At 49.6% G+C, this 16,286-nt stretch overlaps 8 protein-coding genes across 8 annotated transcripts; 3 read left to right on the top strand and 5 right to left on the bottom strand.

Annotated features, from left to right (window-relative positions):
- Positions 1-14: 14 nt before the first annotated feature.
- HPODL_03851 (Ubiquitin-like modifier-activating enzyme ATG7) lies at positions 15-1,901 on the top strand (the record flags this gene model as incomplete). The annotated part of the gene is made up of 1 exon (XM_014078624.1): positions 15-1,901. One exon carries the CDS (start codon positions 15-17, stop codon positions 1,899-1,901), a length of 1,887 nt encoding a protein of 628 aa, XP_013934099.1.
- Positions 1,898-3,550, bottom strand: HPODL_03850 (Signal recognition particle (SRP) receptor-alpha subunit; the record flags this gene model as incomplete). Its single annotated transcript, XM_014078623.1, has 1 exon — positions 1,898-3,550. One exon carries the CDS (start codon positions 3,548-3,550, stop codon positions 1,898-1,900), a length of 1,653 nt encoding a protein of 550 aa, XP_013934098.1.
- Positions 3,551-3,680: 130 nt separating this feature from the next.
- Positions 3,681-4,967, top strand: HPODL_03849 (ATP-dependent RNA helicase DBP8; the record flags this gene model as incomplete). Its single annotated transcript, XM_014078622.1, has 1 exon — positions 3,681-4,967. The coding sequence occupies one exon, from the start codon at positions 3,681-3,683 to the stop codon at positions 4,965-4,967; it is 1,287 nt and encodes a 428-aa protein (XP_013934097.1).
- Positions 4,968-5,060: 93 nt separating this feature from the next.
- Positions 5,061-7,286, bottom strand: HPODL_03848 (Protein SDA1; the record flags this gene model as incomplete). Its single annotated transcript, XM_014078621.1, has 1 exon — positions 5,061-7,286. One exon carries the CDS (start codon positions 7,284-7,286, stop codon positions 5,061-5,063), a length of 2,226 nt encoding a protein of 741 aa, XP_013934096.1.
- Positions 7,287-7,745: 459 nt separating this feature from the next.
- HPODL_03847 (Spindle pole body component alp4) lies at positions 7,746-10,085 on the top strand (the record flags this gene model as incomplete). Its single annotated transcript, XM_014078620.1, has 1 exon — positions 7,746-10,085. The coding sequence occupies one exon, from the start codon at positions 7,746-7,748 to the stop codon at positions 10,083-10,085; it is 2,340 nt and encodes a 779-aa protein (XP_013934095.1).
- On the bottom strand, positions 10,082-11,725 carry HPODL_03846 (GTPase MTG2, mitochondrial; the record flags this gene model as incomplete). Its single annotated transcript, XM_014078619.1, has 1 exon — positions 10,082-11,725. The coding sequence occupies one exon, from the start codon at positions 11,723-11,725 to the stop codon at positions 10,082-10,084; it is 1,644 nt and encodes a 547-aa protein (XP_013934094.1).
- Positions 11,726-11,798: 73 nt separating this feature from the next.
- HPODL_03845 (phosphoribosylaminoimidazole carboxylase) lies at positions 11,799-13,502 on the bottom strand (the record flags this gene model as incomplete). Its single annotated transcript, XM_014078618.1, has 1 exon — positions 11,799-13,502. One exon carries the CDS (start codon positions 13,500-13,502, stop codon positions 11,799-11,801), a length of 1,704 nt encoding a protein of 567 aa, XP_013934093.1.
- Positions 13,503-13,594: 92 nt separating this feature from the next.
- HPODL_03844 (Rho-type GTPase-activating protein 2) lies at positions 13,595-16,168 on the bottom strand (the record flags this gene model as incomplete). Its single annotated transcript, XM_014078617.1, has 1 exon — positions 13,595-16,168. One exon carries the CDS (start codon positions 16,166-16,168, stop codon positions 13,595-13,597), a length of 2,574 nt encoding a protein of 857 aa, XP_013934092.1.
- Positions 16,169-16,286: the final 118 nt, after the last annotated feature.

The following is a 16,286-nucleotide window of genomic DNA, read 5'->3' as shown; positions in this document are numbered from 1 at the left end:
AATTTCTATCTCTTATGGAACCCAAATATATAAATACCCAATCATTTGTCGACTCGTCCTTTTTCGTCAAGCTCTCGCAATTGAAGCTCGATGTTTTGAAACTGGACCAATCCTCGCGCCCAATACACGGATATTACAATTACAAACGGCTAGCCCCCGGACAGGCTCCAGCGATTAATCTAAACGATATCAGTTTTGCCTCTGACCAGGAACTCGAGTCCCAACTGCCGGCGCGCTCTGCGTTTATTGTCAGCGGTGAAATCACCAACGTCAACACCCTCGAAGAGTTTAAATCGCAGAGCAAGCTGGAGTTTCTGACACGGGCTGGGGGCAAGATAATCGACTCTATCAAAAATAAAGCCGCGCTACAGGATCCGAGTTTGTTAGCCCAATTTGCCGTTTTCTCGTTTGCAGACCTCAAGAAGTACAAGTTTTATTACTGGTTCGCCTTCCCCACTCTGCACTCCGAATGGCAGATCACGTCTGAGGGTCCACTGGGTGGAGATGCACCCGACTCACAATTTTCGCTCATCAGAGACGGCAAACCTGTTCCCCTCGCCCAATTACACACCATTTCCACAGACTCGCCTTTGCATGTTGCATTTGTTGACACCTCTGCTGTGCCAGACGCTTATTCTTACGTGCTGCGCAATTTTCTGACCATGCTTGCCATGTATGGCTACCGCGAAGTGGTGGTGGATGTGCATCGCGACAACCAGTCTTTTTCCCGCCAAATAGCTTTGAAACTGCAATCACAGGTGGATGGTCCGAAAATATCAGGCTGGGAGCGCACGTCGCAGGGGAAACTGGGCCCGAAACTGGCCGATCTCGGTGCCTTGATCGATCCTTCGCAGCTGGCGGACCAGGCTATTGACCTCAATCTCAAACTCATGAAATGGCGCATCGTCCCTACGCTCGATCTGGACCGGATCAAGTCGACCAAGTGTCTGCTACTTGGATCGGGTACGCTAGGGTCATACATCGGCCGCGCGTTGTTGGCATGGGGAGTGCGCAAAATTACTTTTGTTGATAACGGGAAAGTGTCTTTCAGTAATCCTGTTCGACAGCCGCTGTTCAATTTTATCGACTGCATAGACGGAGGCAAACCCAAGGCCAAAACCGCGGCAGAAAACATGAAGCGCATTTTTCCTTTAGTAGATGCTCAGGGTTTCACATTGGAGGTGCCTATGGCAGGGCATCCAATTACTGACGAGACAAAACAAAAACAGGATTTCGACAAGTTGGAGGAGCTTGTGCAAGATCACGATGTGATATTCCTATTGATGGACTCGCGCGAAACCAGATGGCTGCCCACCGTCATGGGAAACGTGAACAACAAGCTAGTGATTAATGCTGCTTTGGGATTCGAAAGCTATTTAGTGATGCGACACGGGTGTATCAACCCTGAAAAACCTCCAGAGGAGCAACAGGAGTCGCGACTGGGGTGTTATTTCTGCAACGACGTGTACGCTCCGTCCGACTCTACCACAGACAGAACACTGGATCAAATGTGCACGGTGACTCGGCCGGGAGTCGCTTTGATGGCAGCATCATTGGCTGTGGAGCTGATGGTTTCTGTTTTGCAGCATCCGGACAGACACTATGCGCCCCACTCAGCTCAGGACTCGTGCACCGTACTGGGATCGCTCCCGCACCAGTTGCGTGGATTTTTGCATAATTTCGAGATGCTCAAGCTGAGCGCCAAAAATTTCAGATACTGCTCTGCGTGCTCCGTCTCCGTAGTGCAAGAGTTCAAATCGCGTGGCTGGGAGTTTGTGAAGCAGGCACTGGAAAATCCGAAATATCTGGAACAGCTTACAGGGCTCACAGACGTCCACCAGCAGGCCGAGGAGGCAGAGCTCCATTTCGACATATCTGACAGCGAGGGCGAGTTCGATTAGGACATAAGCATGCTGACGGCCCAGTCAACGCTCAAAGTGCGCAGATCGGTGTACGTTTGGCCATTTCCAACAAACAAAATAGGAATGCCCGTCGCATAGACCAAGTTGACCATGGACCCAATCAGATCGCCGACAGTGTCACATTTGGAAACAATGAAGAAATCGAGGTGTCTATTGGACCCAAACGCCTTGTTGAAATTTTGGGCCTGCAAAACGGAGTCAGTACCCACAAGGGCCTCACCGACCATGATGATTTTGTCTGGGTTTGCAGCCTTGGCAAACGACGCCAGCGGAGCCATCAGCTGTGTGTCGTTGTGTCTTCTTCCGGCGGTGTCGAGCAAAACGATGTCAAAGTTGTTCTGCTTGGCGTATTTGATGGCTCCCGTGGCGATCTTGGCAACCAGGTCTGCTCCTCCGTATCCACCCTCAAACAGCTCGATCTGTTTCTGGTCAGGAGACAGTTTCGTCAAGTTATTGACGTGGGTGCGCAATTGCTCCACAGCACCGGATCTGAAGGTATCGCACGCCGTGATTAGGACACGGTAGTTATTCTGCAATAGCCAGTACGCAAGTTTTGACAGATTGGTGGATTTTCCAACACCGTTAACTCCAACCACCGAAATCACGTATGGGAGATTGTTGCTGGCCTTCTTGGCCTGAATTTCCTTCAGCAGGTCTATGGAATTATTCGGTGTGAGCAGCTTGATCAGCTGCTTCTCCAGGCTCTTCTTGGCGGTGTCCTGCACAGAGGTGAAATTTGCTGTTGTCGAGCCAACCAGTTCTTTTTCGATTTCCGAGATGAGAGAGTTGGCCACGTCTGGAGCCACATTTTTCTTGATCAGATGAGTGGATAATGCTGATTTGACCTTTTTGATATCATCCTTCGTAATCTTCTTTCCTCCAATGATGTTCCTAAGGAAACCAAACGGCTGGGACGTAGATTCTGTTGTCTTTGCTTTTGGTGTGATGGACAAGATCTTATCCATTTCTTGCGACAGATCGCTGACCAAGAACTCGCCTGTCTTGGTTTTGGATCCAAAATGAGCTTTGTCGCCCACCAACTGATTGAGATTCGCAGATCCATGATTTGGGGCCGACGAGTCCGTAGAAAAATCTAGATCTGAGGTTTCCTCGTTTTCCTCGTAAAATGTTCCGTCAGGGTTCCATTTTCTTGACTTTTTGTTCCCCTTCAATTTCTTCTTGTCTTCCTTGAGCTCAGGCTGTGGCTCTTCCTTGACCTCTTCTTTCTTCTCCTCCAGAGTTTCAAGATTTAAGTTGAAGAACTGCTCAAATTTGACATGGTCGGAGTTCAAATACAACGTTTTAATTTTTCGAAGGAAATCAAACGGTGACTTGAGAGTCAGCACAGAAACATGGATCATCACAAAAACCAGCTTTGTGTGTTGTTGGTTGACAGATAGATACTCAACACTGTACTTGTCGATATGATAGCTGCCCACGGTGACTCCCTCCTCGTCCTGGACCTCCTGGGCGTCCTCCTTCTCTGCCTGCTGAAAAGTCTTCAAGTTGCGCTCTGAAACGAGAATGTCGTCGATGAATGCGTTCACTACATTGGAGAGGTTCTTTCCGGGCTGGTAGTTGAACTCGACTTGGCCCGTTGGTCTGAAAATTAGAAATTGGTCAATCATGAAAACACAAGATTAGTTGGAAAAAGATACGGAAAAATCATATCAGGTTCGATTAGTGGTGAAATTTAAAAAAAATAAAAAAATAATTCGCATATAAAAAAATATTTCAAAATACTAAAGAATATCCTTAATGTCTGATTTCGCGTCTCTGGGATTACCGAGATGGCTCGTGGAGAGTCTGCAGGCGATGAAAATCACCAGGCCCACAAACATTCAGGCCGCATGCATCCCCGAGATCCTCAAGGGTCGCGACTGCATTGGAGGAGCCAAGACTGGTTCAGGTAAAACCATAGCGTTTGGAGCACCTATGCTGGCCAAATGGTCACAAGACCCGAGTGGCATTTTCGGCTTGGTCCTCACACCTACGAGAGAGCTGGCTATGCAAATTGCAGACCAGTTTGCCGCCCTGGGAGCTACTGTGAATTTAAAAGTGCGATTAATTATTGGAGGAGAATCTATGACAGATCAGGTTGCAATGATCAAAGAAAATCCGCATTTCATCATCGCCACTCCTGGACGGTTGGCGCACATTATCATGGAGAACGAGGACGAATGTCGCGGTCTCAAACGTGTGAAATATCTGGTTCTGGACGAGGCAGATCGACTGCTGACCGACTCGTTCACAGACCATCTGCAGACGTGTTTTGAGGCGCTTCCAAATTCCAACAAACGTCAGACGCTATTGTTCACTGCCACAGTGACAGATTCGGTGCGTGCTCTAAAGGACAGACCAGTTGCTCCCGGGAAACAGCCCGTGTTTCTGCACGAGCTGGACAATGTCGACACCGTCAAGATCCCAAGCACTCTTCGACTTCTGTATGTTCTGGCACCCGTGGTGGTGAAGGAGAGCATGCTGCATAACATACTGACCAACGAAGACTACAAAGAAAGCACGGCCATTGTGTTTGTGAACCGTTCCGAGACGGCAGAGATTCTGCGCCGTCTGCTACGCCATTTGGAGGTCACCACCACGTCGCTGCACTCCGAAATGCCCCAATCAGAAAGAACAAACTCGCTGCACAGGTTTCGCGCCGGCGCTGCGCGTGTGCTAGTGGCGACAGATCTGGCTTCCAGAGGTCTGGATATCCCTAGTGTGGAGCTGGTGATAAATTTTGATATTCCTCGTGACCCGGACGACTACGTCCACCGAGTCGGAAGAACGGCGCGTGCAGGCCGCAAGGGTGACGCGATCTCGATGGTCACGCCCAACGACCTGAGCCGGATCCTGGCCATCGAGGACCGTGTAGGTGTCAAGATGGAGGAGCTACCACTCAGCGACAATAAGGTGATAAAGCAGAGTCTCAAGGCGGTGTCGAAGGCCAAGATCGAAGCCCGCATGGACATGGAACGCGAGGGCTTCGGTGAAAGAAGAAAGCGTAGAAAGGAACGGGAGGGGAAGACGAAGCGGCGGAAATAGAGCGGAAAATAAATACTATAATAGAGTATTCTTACTTGCAACCAGCAGAATTTTCCATAGCCGAAGCAATTTATTTTAAATAGCGAGTCTATACTATTTCTTCTTCTTCTGTCTCTCAATATGCGCACGCAGAACCTTCTGCCTGTCCCGTAAACTCAGCTTCTGCTTGCCCTGCACAGCCTTCTTGTGGATCATCATCACAAAGTTCTTCTTCCTCTGTTTTTCTCTGTTGGTGGTGGAGTGCGGAGCGTCTCTCTTGCCCTTTCGAGAACCGTACTTGTCCCTGTCCTCGCGGCCCTCCTTCACCTGCTCCAGCCGCTCTTCCTTCGTCTGCTTGTATTTGACCCGTCCAACCAGCGTCGAGTGGTCCACCGTGTCCTCGTTCTTGTACTTCTCGCCCATGATCTTCTCCACGCCGGCCACCTGGTTCAGCTCTTTCAGTTTGGCAAAGTCGGCAGGAGTCAAGACCTGCGTCAGCGTCTGCTGAATAGCTTTCTGGCGTTCATCGTCGTCTTCGAGTTTCTGTTTTTTGCTAGGCTTCTCACCCTCGTCGTCCGACAGTTCCAGATCCGAATCATCGTCCTGCACCTTCTTCTTGCTCTTCTTCATGTACTTCAAATACTTCTTCTTGATGCCCTTGCGCTCGAGCTTCTCCTCATCGTCATCGGAAATCTCAATCTCCTCGTCGTCCTTCACGTCCACCCAGTCACCCTCAATATCGTCAGCAAGATCCTCCTCCTCAGACTCAGGAAGTGTCCAGTCCTCGGCACTCTCCTTGCCCAAGGTGCCCTGTTCCATCTTCCATTTGGCCAGAAGCTCCAGTCCAGGAATACCTTGCACAATATTGGTCTCCACACCGAACTGCGGCAGACCCTTGCCCCCATCGTGAATAATTTCCATGGTGGCAGATTTTCCTCTGTCTTTTTTCGAAAGCATTTCGGGAGCCACCTCTCTGTAAAGCGAGATCAGCGACCGCGCAGCCTGAACAACATTCTTCGCCTTGGACGATTTGTACTCGGTCAAGTCCTGCAGCAGCGTTTCGTCGATTCCAGCGGGGTTTCTTGCCAAAATTTCACGAATCGTGTTGATTCCTGCAGCTGCAACCTCGGACGCAACACCCTCAGAAACGAACTCGTCGGCAATCTTCCGCACCACCATGTTAATGGTCTCTGGAGGAACAAGATCGTGGGAAGCCTGTGCGGACGCAGCCATGATCTGAGTCACGTTGCGCTGTTTAGGAGTCAGGTATTTCAAAAAGAAGGAATAAATCCCCAACACGGTGAGCTTGTGAGTACCAACAAGACGCGAGACCAGGTTCATGATGGCGATTTTCTGGTCGAGATCAAATTTGTTCGAATTCTTGCTGGCCAGATGCTGCTCGTATAGGTCCTCTGCAAATTGCTGTGGGTCTCTCAAAAGATGGATGGCAGAGAAATTCAAATACGTGGTGTTCCCCTTAGACGACTTCTTCTTGACTTGCTTTAGAGCCTGTTCCAGCTTCTTTCCTCTCTTCGATGACTTCTTGTTCACCTGCATCTGGTGACGAATGGCATTTGGATCCAGCTCCTCGTCGTCTGATTCCGCCTCCAGCATCTCCTCTCGTTCCTTGTCTGCTCCCAGAAAGAAACGGATCCCCGATATGACGACCTTGGTGTCAGGATGTAGCGACGCCTGTGTCATGATCTCGACGGTACGCGAGTCGTCCCACACGCCTCTTCGCCACAGCTCCCGGGTCAATTTCGTCGCCCACAATCCGTTACCATCCTTCTGCTCCAGCAAGTTGAACAGCAACGCCTGGGTCGACCTGTTGAGTTTCTGGTTCTTGACTCCAGTGTTGCAGGATTTCAGCAGCGACACCAGAGAGCTGTATATTTGGTGTCTGAGCTGCTTGGCATGCAACCCGTTGTTGCCCTCGATGTTTGGCCCGTAAGCGCTCAGAAGCGGGAAAATGGTCTGAATCAAATACTCGGCACTGATAACGTCCTTGTTACGTAACATAACCAGACACTGAATAATCTTCTCCCGTAGATCTGGCGTCAAATCGCGATGGTTATTGGTTAGTATCGTCTTCAGATCATCTGGAAAATGCTCTGTCTCCTTTGGATAGCACGAACACACGGCAGACATGAACCCGATCAGCTCTGCAAACTCCTCTCCGTCGTGGGACGAAGGAGACAGAAGGAAAATGTCTCGCATGGATTCGTAATGCGCGTACTGCTGCAAAAACTCCTCATAGTACGAGCCAGGGTCCCTTTTGACAAGGTTCTGGAGCAGCGCGATGTTGGTCGGCAGAATGGCGGCTCTCTTTCTCTTCACCATGGAATATTGTGATAAAATAAATTTTTGTGAAATTTTTTTATCAGGCGGTGCATCGTGGGGCAGTAGCGATTAGCGCACCGCCCGGTTTGGCAGCGACTGAGTGCTCTCAAATCAAAGTGGTGTTGAGTGTAGATGACTAAACAGCACTTGTCAACAAACTAGATACACGCTTTCACTAGAACAAAAACCAAAGGCGCTACAACAAGTTCTGCTATGGGTGCATGAGGCACGAAACTCTGAGACGACAGCAAAAACTCTAGTTTTGCCGGCACGATCTATAAACTCTGTATAATATACGATACAATGCATACATTTTGCTTTCTTCCAGACGTGCACTTCTATCTCTAAAGTTGATGATCCTTCATACTCTACATTTCATGCTACCAGCTGCAGCTCCTAGACTTGTATTACGTAAACGCACAATAAAATATTCGCGTGCACTATATTTTGTTTATTATTATGTCTTTTGACACGCTCAAACTCTCGCCTACGGAGCACTTGGTGGGCCGCTGTCTGAGGTATCCGCCAACGTTTGCGAACCCTGGCGGCCTCCCCAAGCCCAAACGGTTTCCGGTGGACCAGATGCAGAGCTTTCGCGACCAAGAGGCTGCTGTTTTCCAGGACCTCTTGTTTGTTTTGATCGGGCTTGAAGGATTTTATATACGTTATGCGGACTCGTTTAGCATCGACGACAGCCCTCTGCAGCGTCTGATTGGCCCGGATTTCTCAATCAACAAGCACCTCGATTCGGGACTCAAGGATATCGCTAAGAGAATCAGCCGTTTGGGGAAATACTACGTGAGTTTGGTGTCGTTTGTGGAGCAGTACGACGATCTGGAGTATGGAACCGTTGTCCAGGCTTTATGCTTTGAGATCAGAGAGGTTCTGCGTATGTACGAGTCGATCCTGGTCCAGATTGAGCACGAGTTCCACCACAACGCAAACTATTCGGTTACGCTGCTGGAGCAAGATCTGACCGTCAACACGACGCTCCAGTTGACCCATTTGTATGAGCTGGTAATGAAGATTGTGCAGGAGAATGAGAAACGCAAAGATTCGTCCAACATGAACAAGATGCGGTTTGAGAGCATGCTCAAATCTCTCAAGGACGATCATTACACGGGAACTTTGGACGGAGTCACGTCGGACCCCACCAACAGCAAAGTCGTCAAGGGCGGTTTGGTTTTGAGCTTTATTCAGTCGGGGATTGACAAACACAAGGGAGATGCCGCATCTTACCAGTTCATGGTGGACTTATTCAACAAGGTATCTGTTGGCTATGTTTCCATGTTCAATTGGTGGCTCGAAACGGGCACCATCGAAGACCCCTATGACGAGTTTCTAATTCACCAAAATCTCGAAGGCTCTCGTGTAAGTGAGGACTACTGGGCAGACAAGTTTACAATACGAAGCGAGGGACTGCTGAAACAATTCTATCCTCCCAATGTACAGAAAAAGGTCATCCTCACAGGCAAGTATTTGAATGTGCTAAAGGAGTGCGGCGTCGACGTCGACAGTTTGGGGTCTATTCAGCATATCAAGACTCTACAGGACAACGATCTCTTTATCCGACTAGATGTAGCGTACACAAGAGCTAACAAACTGATAATCGACTTGCTGTTCAATGGATACCACATTAGGGAATTTTTGGAAAGCCTGAACAAGTACTTTCTGCTCACAAATAACAGCAATTTCGATGACTTCATGAGTGACAGTCTTTCCGAGCTGCGCAAGTCGAAAGAACACGCTTCCATCAACACGCTTAGCAAGCTATATCTTTCAAGCTATCATAAAGACGACGTGATAGAAGATCATGCAAGCGCCAAGAGCCGACGCCTGATTTTCAACCTTGCTACCCTGTCGCTCACCAAATATACACTACTGGACGAGCTGGTGATGATCTTGAGCGCTAAGACCACCAACTCTGAAAAGGTGTTTGCTTCATCTGACTTGAACTCGCTTAAGAATCTTCTCAACTCCACACTCGAAGCTAACGAAAACAACGTAAAGACTAGCGTTCTGACAAATACCAAGATTGATCAATACGCTGTGTTCAGCTTCTGTCTCGACCTCGAAGTGCCTTTTCCGCTGAATCTGATTATCACCAAGTCGCAAATGGTGGAGTACCAATTCATCTTTCGTAATCTCTGTTATCTCAAGTTCGTGGAAAAGTGCTTAGAGATATCGTGGCGGGAAATCACACACCAAAGATTTTGGAAATGGCAGTTCCGTGATGAGAGATTGCACCGGTGGATCAAGAAGGCCAGGGTTGTTCATGCCAAGATGCGGACGTTTGTGAACTTGTGTTTGTTCTACTTGAACTACGACGTGATGCACGCGAATTGGAAGAAAGTGGAGGCCGTTCTGGAGAGTTTGAAGACCGACCCGAGTGTGGAACTCGAAACGGTGTTTTCCTCCATCAAATCGTTCCTTAGCACCATTTTGTCTGAATCGATGTTGACCAAGATCAGGCTCGCACAAATAGTGAACCAGCTTTTTGCAATCATTGTTCTGTATCATAATTTCGTGATGGCTTTAAGAAAAACGCTGATTTTGATGGACGAAGATCTTTTCACAGAAAACCAATCAAAGCTGTCGCCGGGAACCACCTTTGATCTCGAAAAGAATGAAACCCGAATGAGACGCTTGATAGCCGGACTCAAGAATTACGAAGAGAAATACTACTCCAAAATGAGCGACATGATGGATGCACTAAAGTATTACGGTGAGATAGATTCTCCGTCGTTATTACGTCTATATGAGGAGCTGGCACTGTCTTTCAAGATGGAGATTTACTAAGGTTCCACCTTTCCAGAACACTCTGCCATCATTTCCAAAACTGTCTCGATATTTTCCTTGCGCATTGCACAACAGGGAACAATTTTCCAATGGCGTTGCTCCACAAACTCTTTGAGCTTCAAGAACCGGCTTTCGGCTCCGTCCAGATCCGCTTTTGTAGCGACAATTAGTACGTTTTTGTTTTCCATTCGTTGAGGTCCCATTTCCTGAAGCAGGACTTTCAAATCTTCCACAGGGTTCTCGCTGCCCAGAGAGATCACGAAAACTAAACCACCCGATCTCTCCACGTGTCGCAAGAAAGTTAGACCCATGCCTCTATTCTCACTGGCACCCTTGACCACTCCAGGAATATCAGCCACTGTGAAGGGCGGCTGATCAATTCGCAGCTGTATCGTTCCAATTGTAGGTTGCAGCGTGGTGAACTCCCAGTGACCCACACGTGGCCGAGCGTTGGAAATCGCGCGCAATAGCGTGGACTTGCCCGCATTTGGCAGTCCGACCAGTCCAAAATCTGCCAATAGTTTGAGCTCAAAGATGAAATTCTGCTCCAAGCCTGAGCGCCCCATTTTCGCAAACCGCGGATTGCGAACGTTGGAAGTCAGGAAATGCATGTTTCCCATTCCTCCCCGACCACCTCTTAAAACGAGAACCGGCTCTTTGGTTGGCTCTGCAAAATCAATGCCTTGGATAGGAAAAACGTCGTCCATGACCTCATGGTGTCTTTGATCTTCGTCATATAATTTGACACGCTCATTGAGGTCTACGAAAAAGTCGCGCTCCATGTGATACTGTTCGTCTTTTTCTTTGAATATCCATCCTTTCCCCGGCTCATAGCTGTCTCTGAAAAATTGAATATTTCTAGGAACTCTATCACGTCTGGAACCTGCGCTTGCCTTCACATGGAACACCTGATCGCTCTCTGAATCTCTTAATGAACGGATTTCCTTGGGATCCGCACACCACATCATGGTTGTCCCGACAGGAACCTGTATATACACGTTTTCTCCTCGTTTCCCATCCAGTTGACCACTTTGGCCGTTTCCGCCGTCTCCTGCCACATATTTGGCCTTGATGCTGTGAAGTGAACTCAGCCCCTCAACTGCAGACACATAGATATTGCCACCATCTCCACCATCTCCACCGTCAGGCGGCCCCACGGCAATGCCTGTGTCTCGAAAAAACGAAACTGCTCCATTTCCACCCTTTCCCGACCTCACCTTTACGACCTTCAGATCTGCAAAGGACTGCGAAGAGTCGGCCTTGGGACGTTTATTGGATGGCAATCTCGAAAACGGCGACGATGCCACGAAATAGTCGGATGCGGGCACAGAAAGCGTAAAAAATGAGGTTCCTGGTTGGCTATGCGGATCTGCTTTTTTCACCACATTGACGAATTTTCCACCAGGGAGCCTTAGTTTGATGAATTCTGGGTTCGTTTCGGACTCAAGCTCCGAAGCTTGTCGTATCTCGTAAGTTGATTTAGGCAATTCTGTGTGGCTTGAAGGTTTTGGACTTATCGAGGACCTGGCCAGTTTCTTGAGCCACGCAGAGTTTTCTTCGAGTGTAGGCGCGTTGTCAGGCACTTTGATGGCGTGCAATCGCAGAGATCTGGAAAAATATCGGACGTGACTGGCGAACATGAAAAGGAAATATTTTTTTAATTCTTTATTTTCAGAAAATAAATACTAGTAATCGAATTAATTTTACCCTTATCTATTTATTAAGGTATTCTTCATAGCCAACAGAGCCCAACCGTTCAGCCTTTTCAAGAACCTCATTTTCCATCTCGCTCATGTATTTCGCCATTTTGCTGAAATACACTGGGTCGAACGAGCCAAGAATACGCACGGCCAGAAGCGCAGCGTTGGTGGCATTGTTGATGGCAACAGTGGCCACAGGAACTCCTCTAGGCATCTGAACTATCGAATACAGCGAGTCGACTCCGTCGAGAGTCGATCCCTTGACGGGAACACCAATGACCGGCAATGGAGTCATGGCAGCAACCATTCCTGGTAGATGGGCAGCTCCACCAGCGCCAGCGATGATGCACCGTATTCCCCTCTCTGGGGCTTCGGCAGCGTACTTGACCATTCTCTGAGGCGTTCTGTGGGCGGACACAATGGTAACCTCGAAAGGAACGCCAAAAGATTTCAGAATATTGCAACCAAGGGACATCACAGGCAGATCCGAGTCTGAGCCCATTATCACGCCGACTAGAGGTTTGCTGCTGGTTCCTGCAACACCTGTGTTGTTTTCTGGCTCTTTCAGAGTGCCAGATTTGCCATCTATGTACTCTAGACGACGGATGCAGTCGTCCATCGACTGGGAGACAATGTTGATATGACCCAGTTTCCGGCCCGGTCTGTTGGATTTTCCGTACAGATAAACCGACGCGTGCGGAGTTTCAAGCGCTCTCTTGCACTTTTGCAACCACTCTTCTGGATCAGGGCTGCCCAACACGTTTAACATGATAGCATGGGTAGATGGTGTGGATAGAGAAGTAAAGTTCTTTGGCAGCGGCAGACTGCAAACGGCACGGATGTGTGCCTCAAACTGGCTCGTCACACACGCATCGATTGTGTAATGTCCAGAGTTGTGCGGTCTAGGAGCAATCTCGTTGATCAACAGCTCGTCATTTGGAAGCAGGAACATTTCGACACCAAAGATGCCTGCTCCCGGGAATGCAGACACAGCCTTCTCCGCCAAAAGTTGCGCGCGCTTCTGTATGGTGTCATTGACACGCGCAGGCGCAAACACCGTGTGGCAGATATTGTTTTTGTGGATAGTCTCTACTGTTGGGTAGGCATGGACGTCTCCGCCAAGACCCCGCACCACCATCACTGCTAGCTCCTTGGTAAAGGGAGCCCATTTTTCAGCATAGAGCGGTCTGTCCTTCAAAGCTTCCAAAGCCTCTGGGATCTTGGAAACATCCTCAACAACAAAGTTACCCCTACCATCATAAGCCATCGTTCTGGACTTGAGCATGTACGGATATCCATACTTCTGTCCCACAGATTGCAAAGCTTGAGCAGTGCTTTCAACAGCAGTGGACTCAGCAACGGCGATCTGGTTCCTGATCAAATGCTCTTTCTGCAAGTATTTGTCCTTGATAAGAGCAATGGTCTCAGGAGATGGATAGATCTTGACGGAAGTTTGCTCCTGCACCTTCTTCAAGGCCTCAACATCAACGTGCTCAATCTCAACGGTCAGCACGTCGCATTTCTCGGCGAGCTTGCGGATGGCCGCCTCATCGTTGAAGGAGCCGTCGATGTGTTCTGCACTGGAATTGATCTGCTTGGCCGGCGAATCTGCGCCGTTCTCAAGAATCACTGTTTTGATGTTCAGTCGGCTAGCTGCCTCGACCATCATGCGGCCGAGCTGGCCGCCGCCCAAAATTCCAACGACCTTCGAGTCCATCTAAATTAAATTAAATTAATATTTTATTTTTCTGACTTGGATATTATTATCTATCAAATAGGGCCGATTACGTAACGCTAGATATGGGAGCACTAGCGCACCACCATTTCGCCGTCCTCGAAGTAGTACTTGTAATTAGTTAGCAGTTCCGAGCAAATCTCCTTGGCGCCGTCAAAAGGAGTGAGGTTAGGAGCCATCAACACGCTCAGCGCGCCAATACTCATCTTGTTGAGCTCTTTGTGTTTGAGCACCTGCTGGAAGTATCTGAATAGCACGTATAGGACGTCGAAGTTCAAAGTTGGCAATTTTTGCAGTGTTTCCTTCACCTTTGGCACGGAAGCCCCGTGGTCTGCCGCCAGTGTGAGTGACATAAGCTCCTTGGCCTCTTCTTCTGGGATCACCGTCACTTTCAGTGTTCGCAGGTATCTTTTGAAGAGGGTTGCAATTGAGTGCACATCAGGAGGCGTCGACAGCGTTGAGAAGTCGCAATCGTTCTTCTCGTTGAAGATCTCCTGGATCTTGTTGACTTCCGACATCATTCCGTTCAGACGGAAAATACCCTCGCTGTACACCGCATTTTTCTCCTCGAGATAAGACAGCGAGCGGTAGACGACAGAAGGAACCGGTCTTCCGTATATTTTGAAATCTGGAGCTCTGTCAAAGGACTCCTGCAACGTGGAGCCAAAGTACTTGGAGACCGGCTCGAATTTCTGGAACGAAGCGTCGGTTGGCGGCAACGACGGGGTCTGTACGGCTCCAAGCGAGACCATAGTTCCGGAATAGGGCATGGCTTTGAACTCGAGCACGTCGGACGAGACGTTAGCGGGCGGGATTGTGGACTCGCGCGAGCGTTTGAGGTTGAACCATTTATTTTCAGAAACTGCTGGCGACGGTAGCACGGGCTCGTGCTGTGTTGGCGTGGACGCCACGGAGGCAGGGTAGTCCACGGCTGTCAAGTTGGACGGCGACGACGCAACGGAAACCTGGTCGCCCTCGTACGACTGGTACTCGGCAATGGCGCGACACCAGTCCTCTGCGTCTGGCACGGACTCGCAGTAGAGCACGTGATGCTTCACGGAACGCAGAGACTTGCGTTTTTTGCGCGAAATGGTGAGGATTTGGTTTTCGCGCGACACCAACACGTCGTTCACGTGCAGCGTGTCTGCAGATTTGGTAGCAAAGTCGGTGATGCTCAAATAGTGCTCGATGGAGTCGAGACTTAAAATGGCGAGACGGAAAACCTTTTTGAGGTTCTTGGAGCCGACTTCCACGACGGTGGCCTCGCGTTTCGACATGTCGTGTGCCTCGTCGGGCGTGAAAAAGCCCCGGAACAACTTCCACACGTTGGACCCGCGCTGGGTGCGCATCACGCGGCACAGCTCCGAAACGTACATTTTGACGATGGATTTCTGTGTGTCCCAGACCAGAGGGTCGATCTTGAGGAACGCGGACTTGTCTGGTAGCATCGGCAGATGTGTAAGGCCAAAATAGCGGAGATCGTGGTCCAGAGTCAGGAGCTTGGAGTATGGCTGGCGAACGAGGTACAACGGGACCAGCTCGCCTGGTCTTTCGTTGGAGTTCACCATGAACGACACCAGGAAGTCCTCTCGTTTTTCTAGAACGGCCTCTGGGTCAACACAAGACTCCACGGTGATCACCGTGGAGTCGAACGAGGAAGAAATATAATCGTATTGAGAAGAATCGGACGGCTGCTGCTGATGAGAGAAAGTCGGGTTCGGTGCTCTTTTCGGCGACGGAGTTTTCAAAATGGACCGGCGGTCCGGCGACAGGTTGAGCGACCGTAGTGGCGAGACCGTGGATATGGAAGCAAAGTCTTTCAACGGAGAGAAATCTTTCATTGGGGAGAATTGGTTCCGAGCAGGCGACAGAACGCTGGCCAATGCATCTCTTTCCGGCGTCTGTGCAACCTGCTGCGGCGCAATTGGCTCTGGCTTTATCTCTGGCCTTAGGTCTGGCCTTGTTTCGTGCTTCAGCTGTGGTTTTTCCGCCATTGGCACCACTGCTTTCGTTTTAGGTTCCACCTTGTGTCCCAATTCCTCCTCCTTTTCTTCTCTCTTCGGAGTGCCCAACAGCTCATACGCAGGCCGTTTTAAGGAGTTGCTGCTGCTGCCGCTGTTGCTGAAAACAAACTCGTCCACAACAGGCGTGTGCGTCTCCGACACCGCCAGCTTCTGTCTTCTGGGAGAGCCTTTGCGCGGAGAAGAGCCCAGCGTCATGTCCTTGAGAAGCTCTTCGGCGGCAGTGCTGCGAACAGGCGGGTCGCGCATCGTGACGCGGCGCTCGCTGCGCTCGGGAACATCGATGTCAGCCTCGTCCAGCGGATTGATCACCTTGTCCAGGACCTCCTGTTGCTTCACAGGCGAGTCCCACGGGTTAATTGCGCTATCACGTTTGTCGCCATAGTCCCGTGTCAGGGTTTCCAAATGGACAATACGAGCCTTCTGCGAGGCCACAAGTCGTCGTAACTCCAGCAGCTCGTCGTTCAGTGTTATTTTATCGCTCTCCAATTGGTCAATCTGGCTCCGCAGACGGCCATTTTCCTCCTGTAGCGTCTTGTAGAACCCTCCGTCGCGTGAATCCGAGTCCAAACTGTCCTGGCTCTCCAGCTTGGCCCCACCGGAAGCTATTTGTTCCAGAGAATCCATCACGAAAGAAAGAGATTTGGAGCTCGCAGGACTCACCAAATTCTCAGCCATGTATTCTATGCTATGGTGAAATCACAAGGGCTGTTTTGGCGTAGAATATTTACCACACACAATACCC

The sequence above is a fragment of the Ogataea parapolymorpha genome, chromosome V, assembly GCF_000187245.1.
Source record: "Ogataea parapolymorpha DL-1 chromosome V, whole genome shotgun sequence".
NCBI lineage: Eukaryota > Fungi > Ascomycota > Pichiomycetes > Pichiales > Pichiaceae > Ogataea > Ogataea parapolymorpha.
Note: the sequence above shows the minus strand (reverse complement) of the source record. Positions and strands in the feature narration are given on the sequence as shown.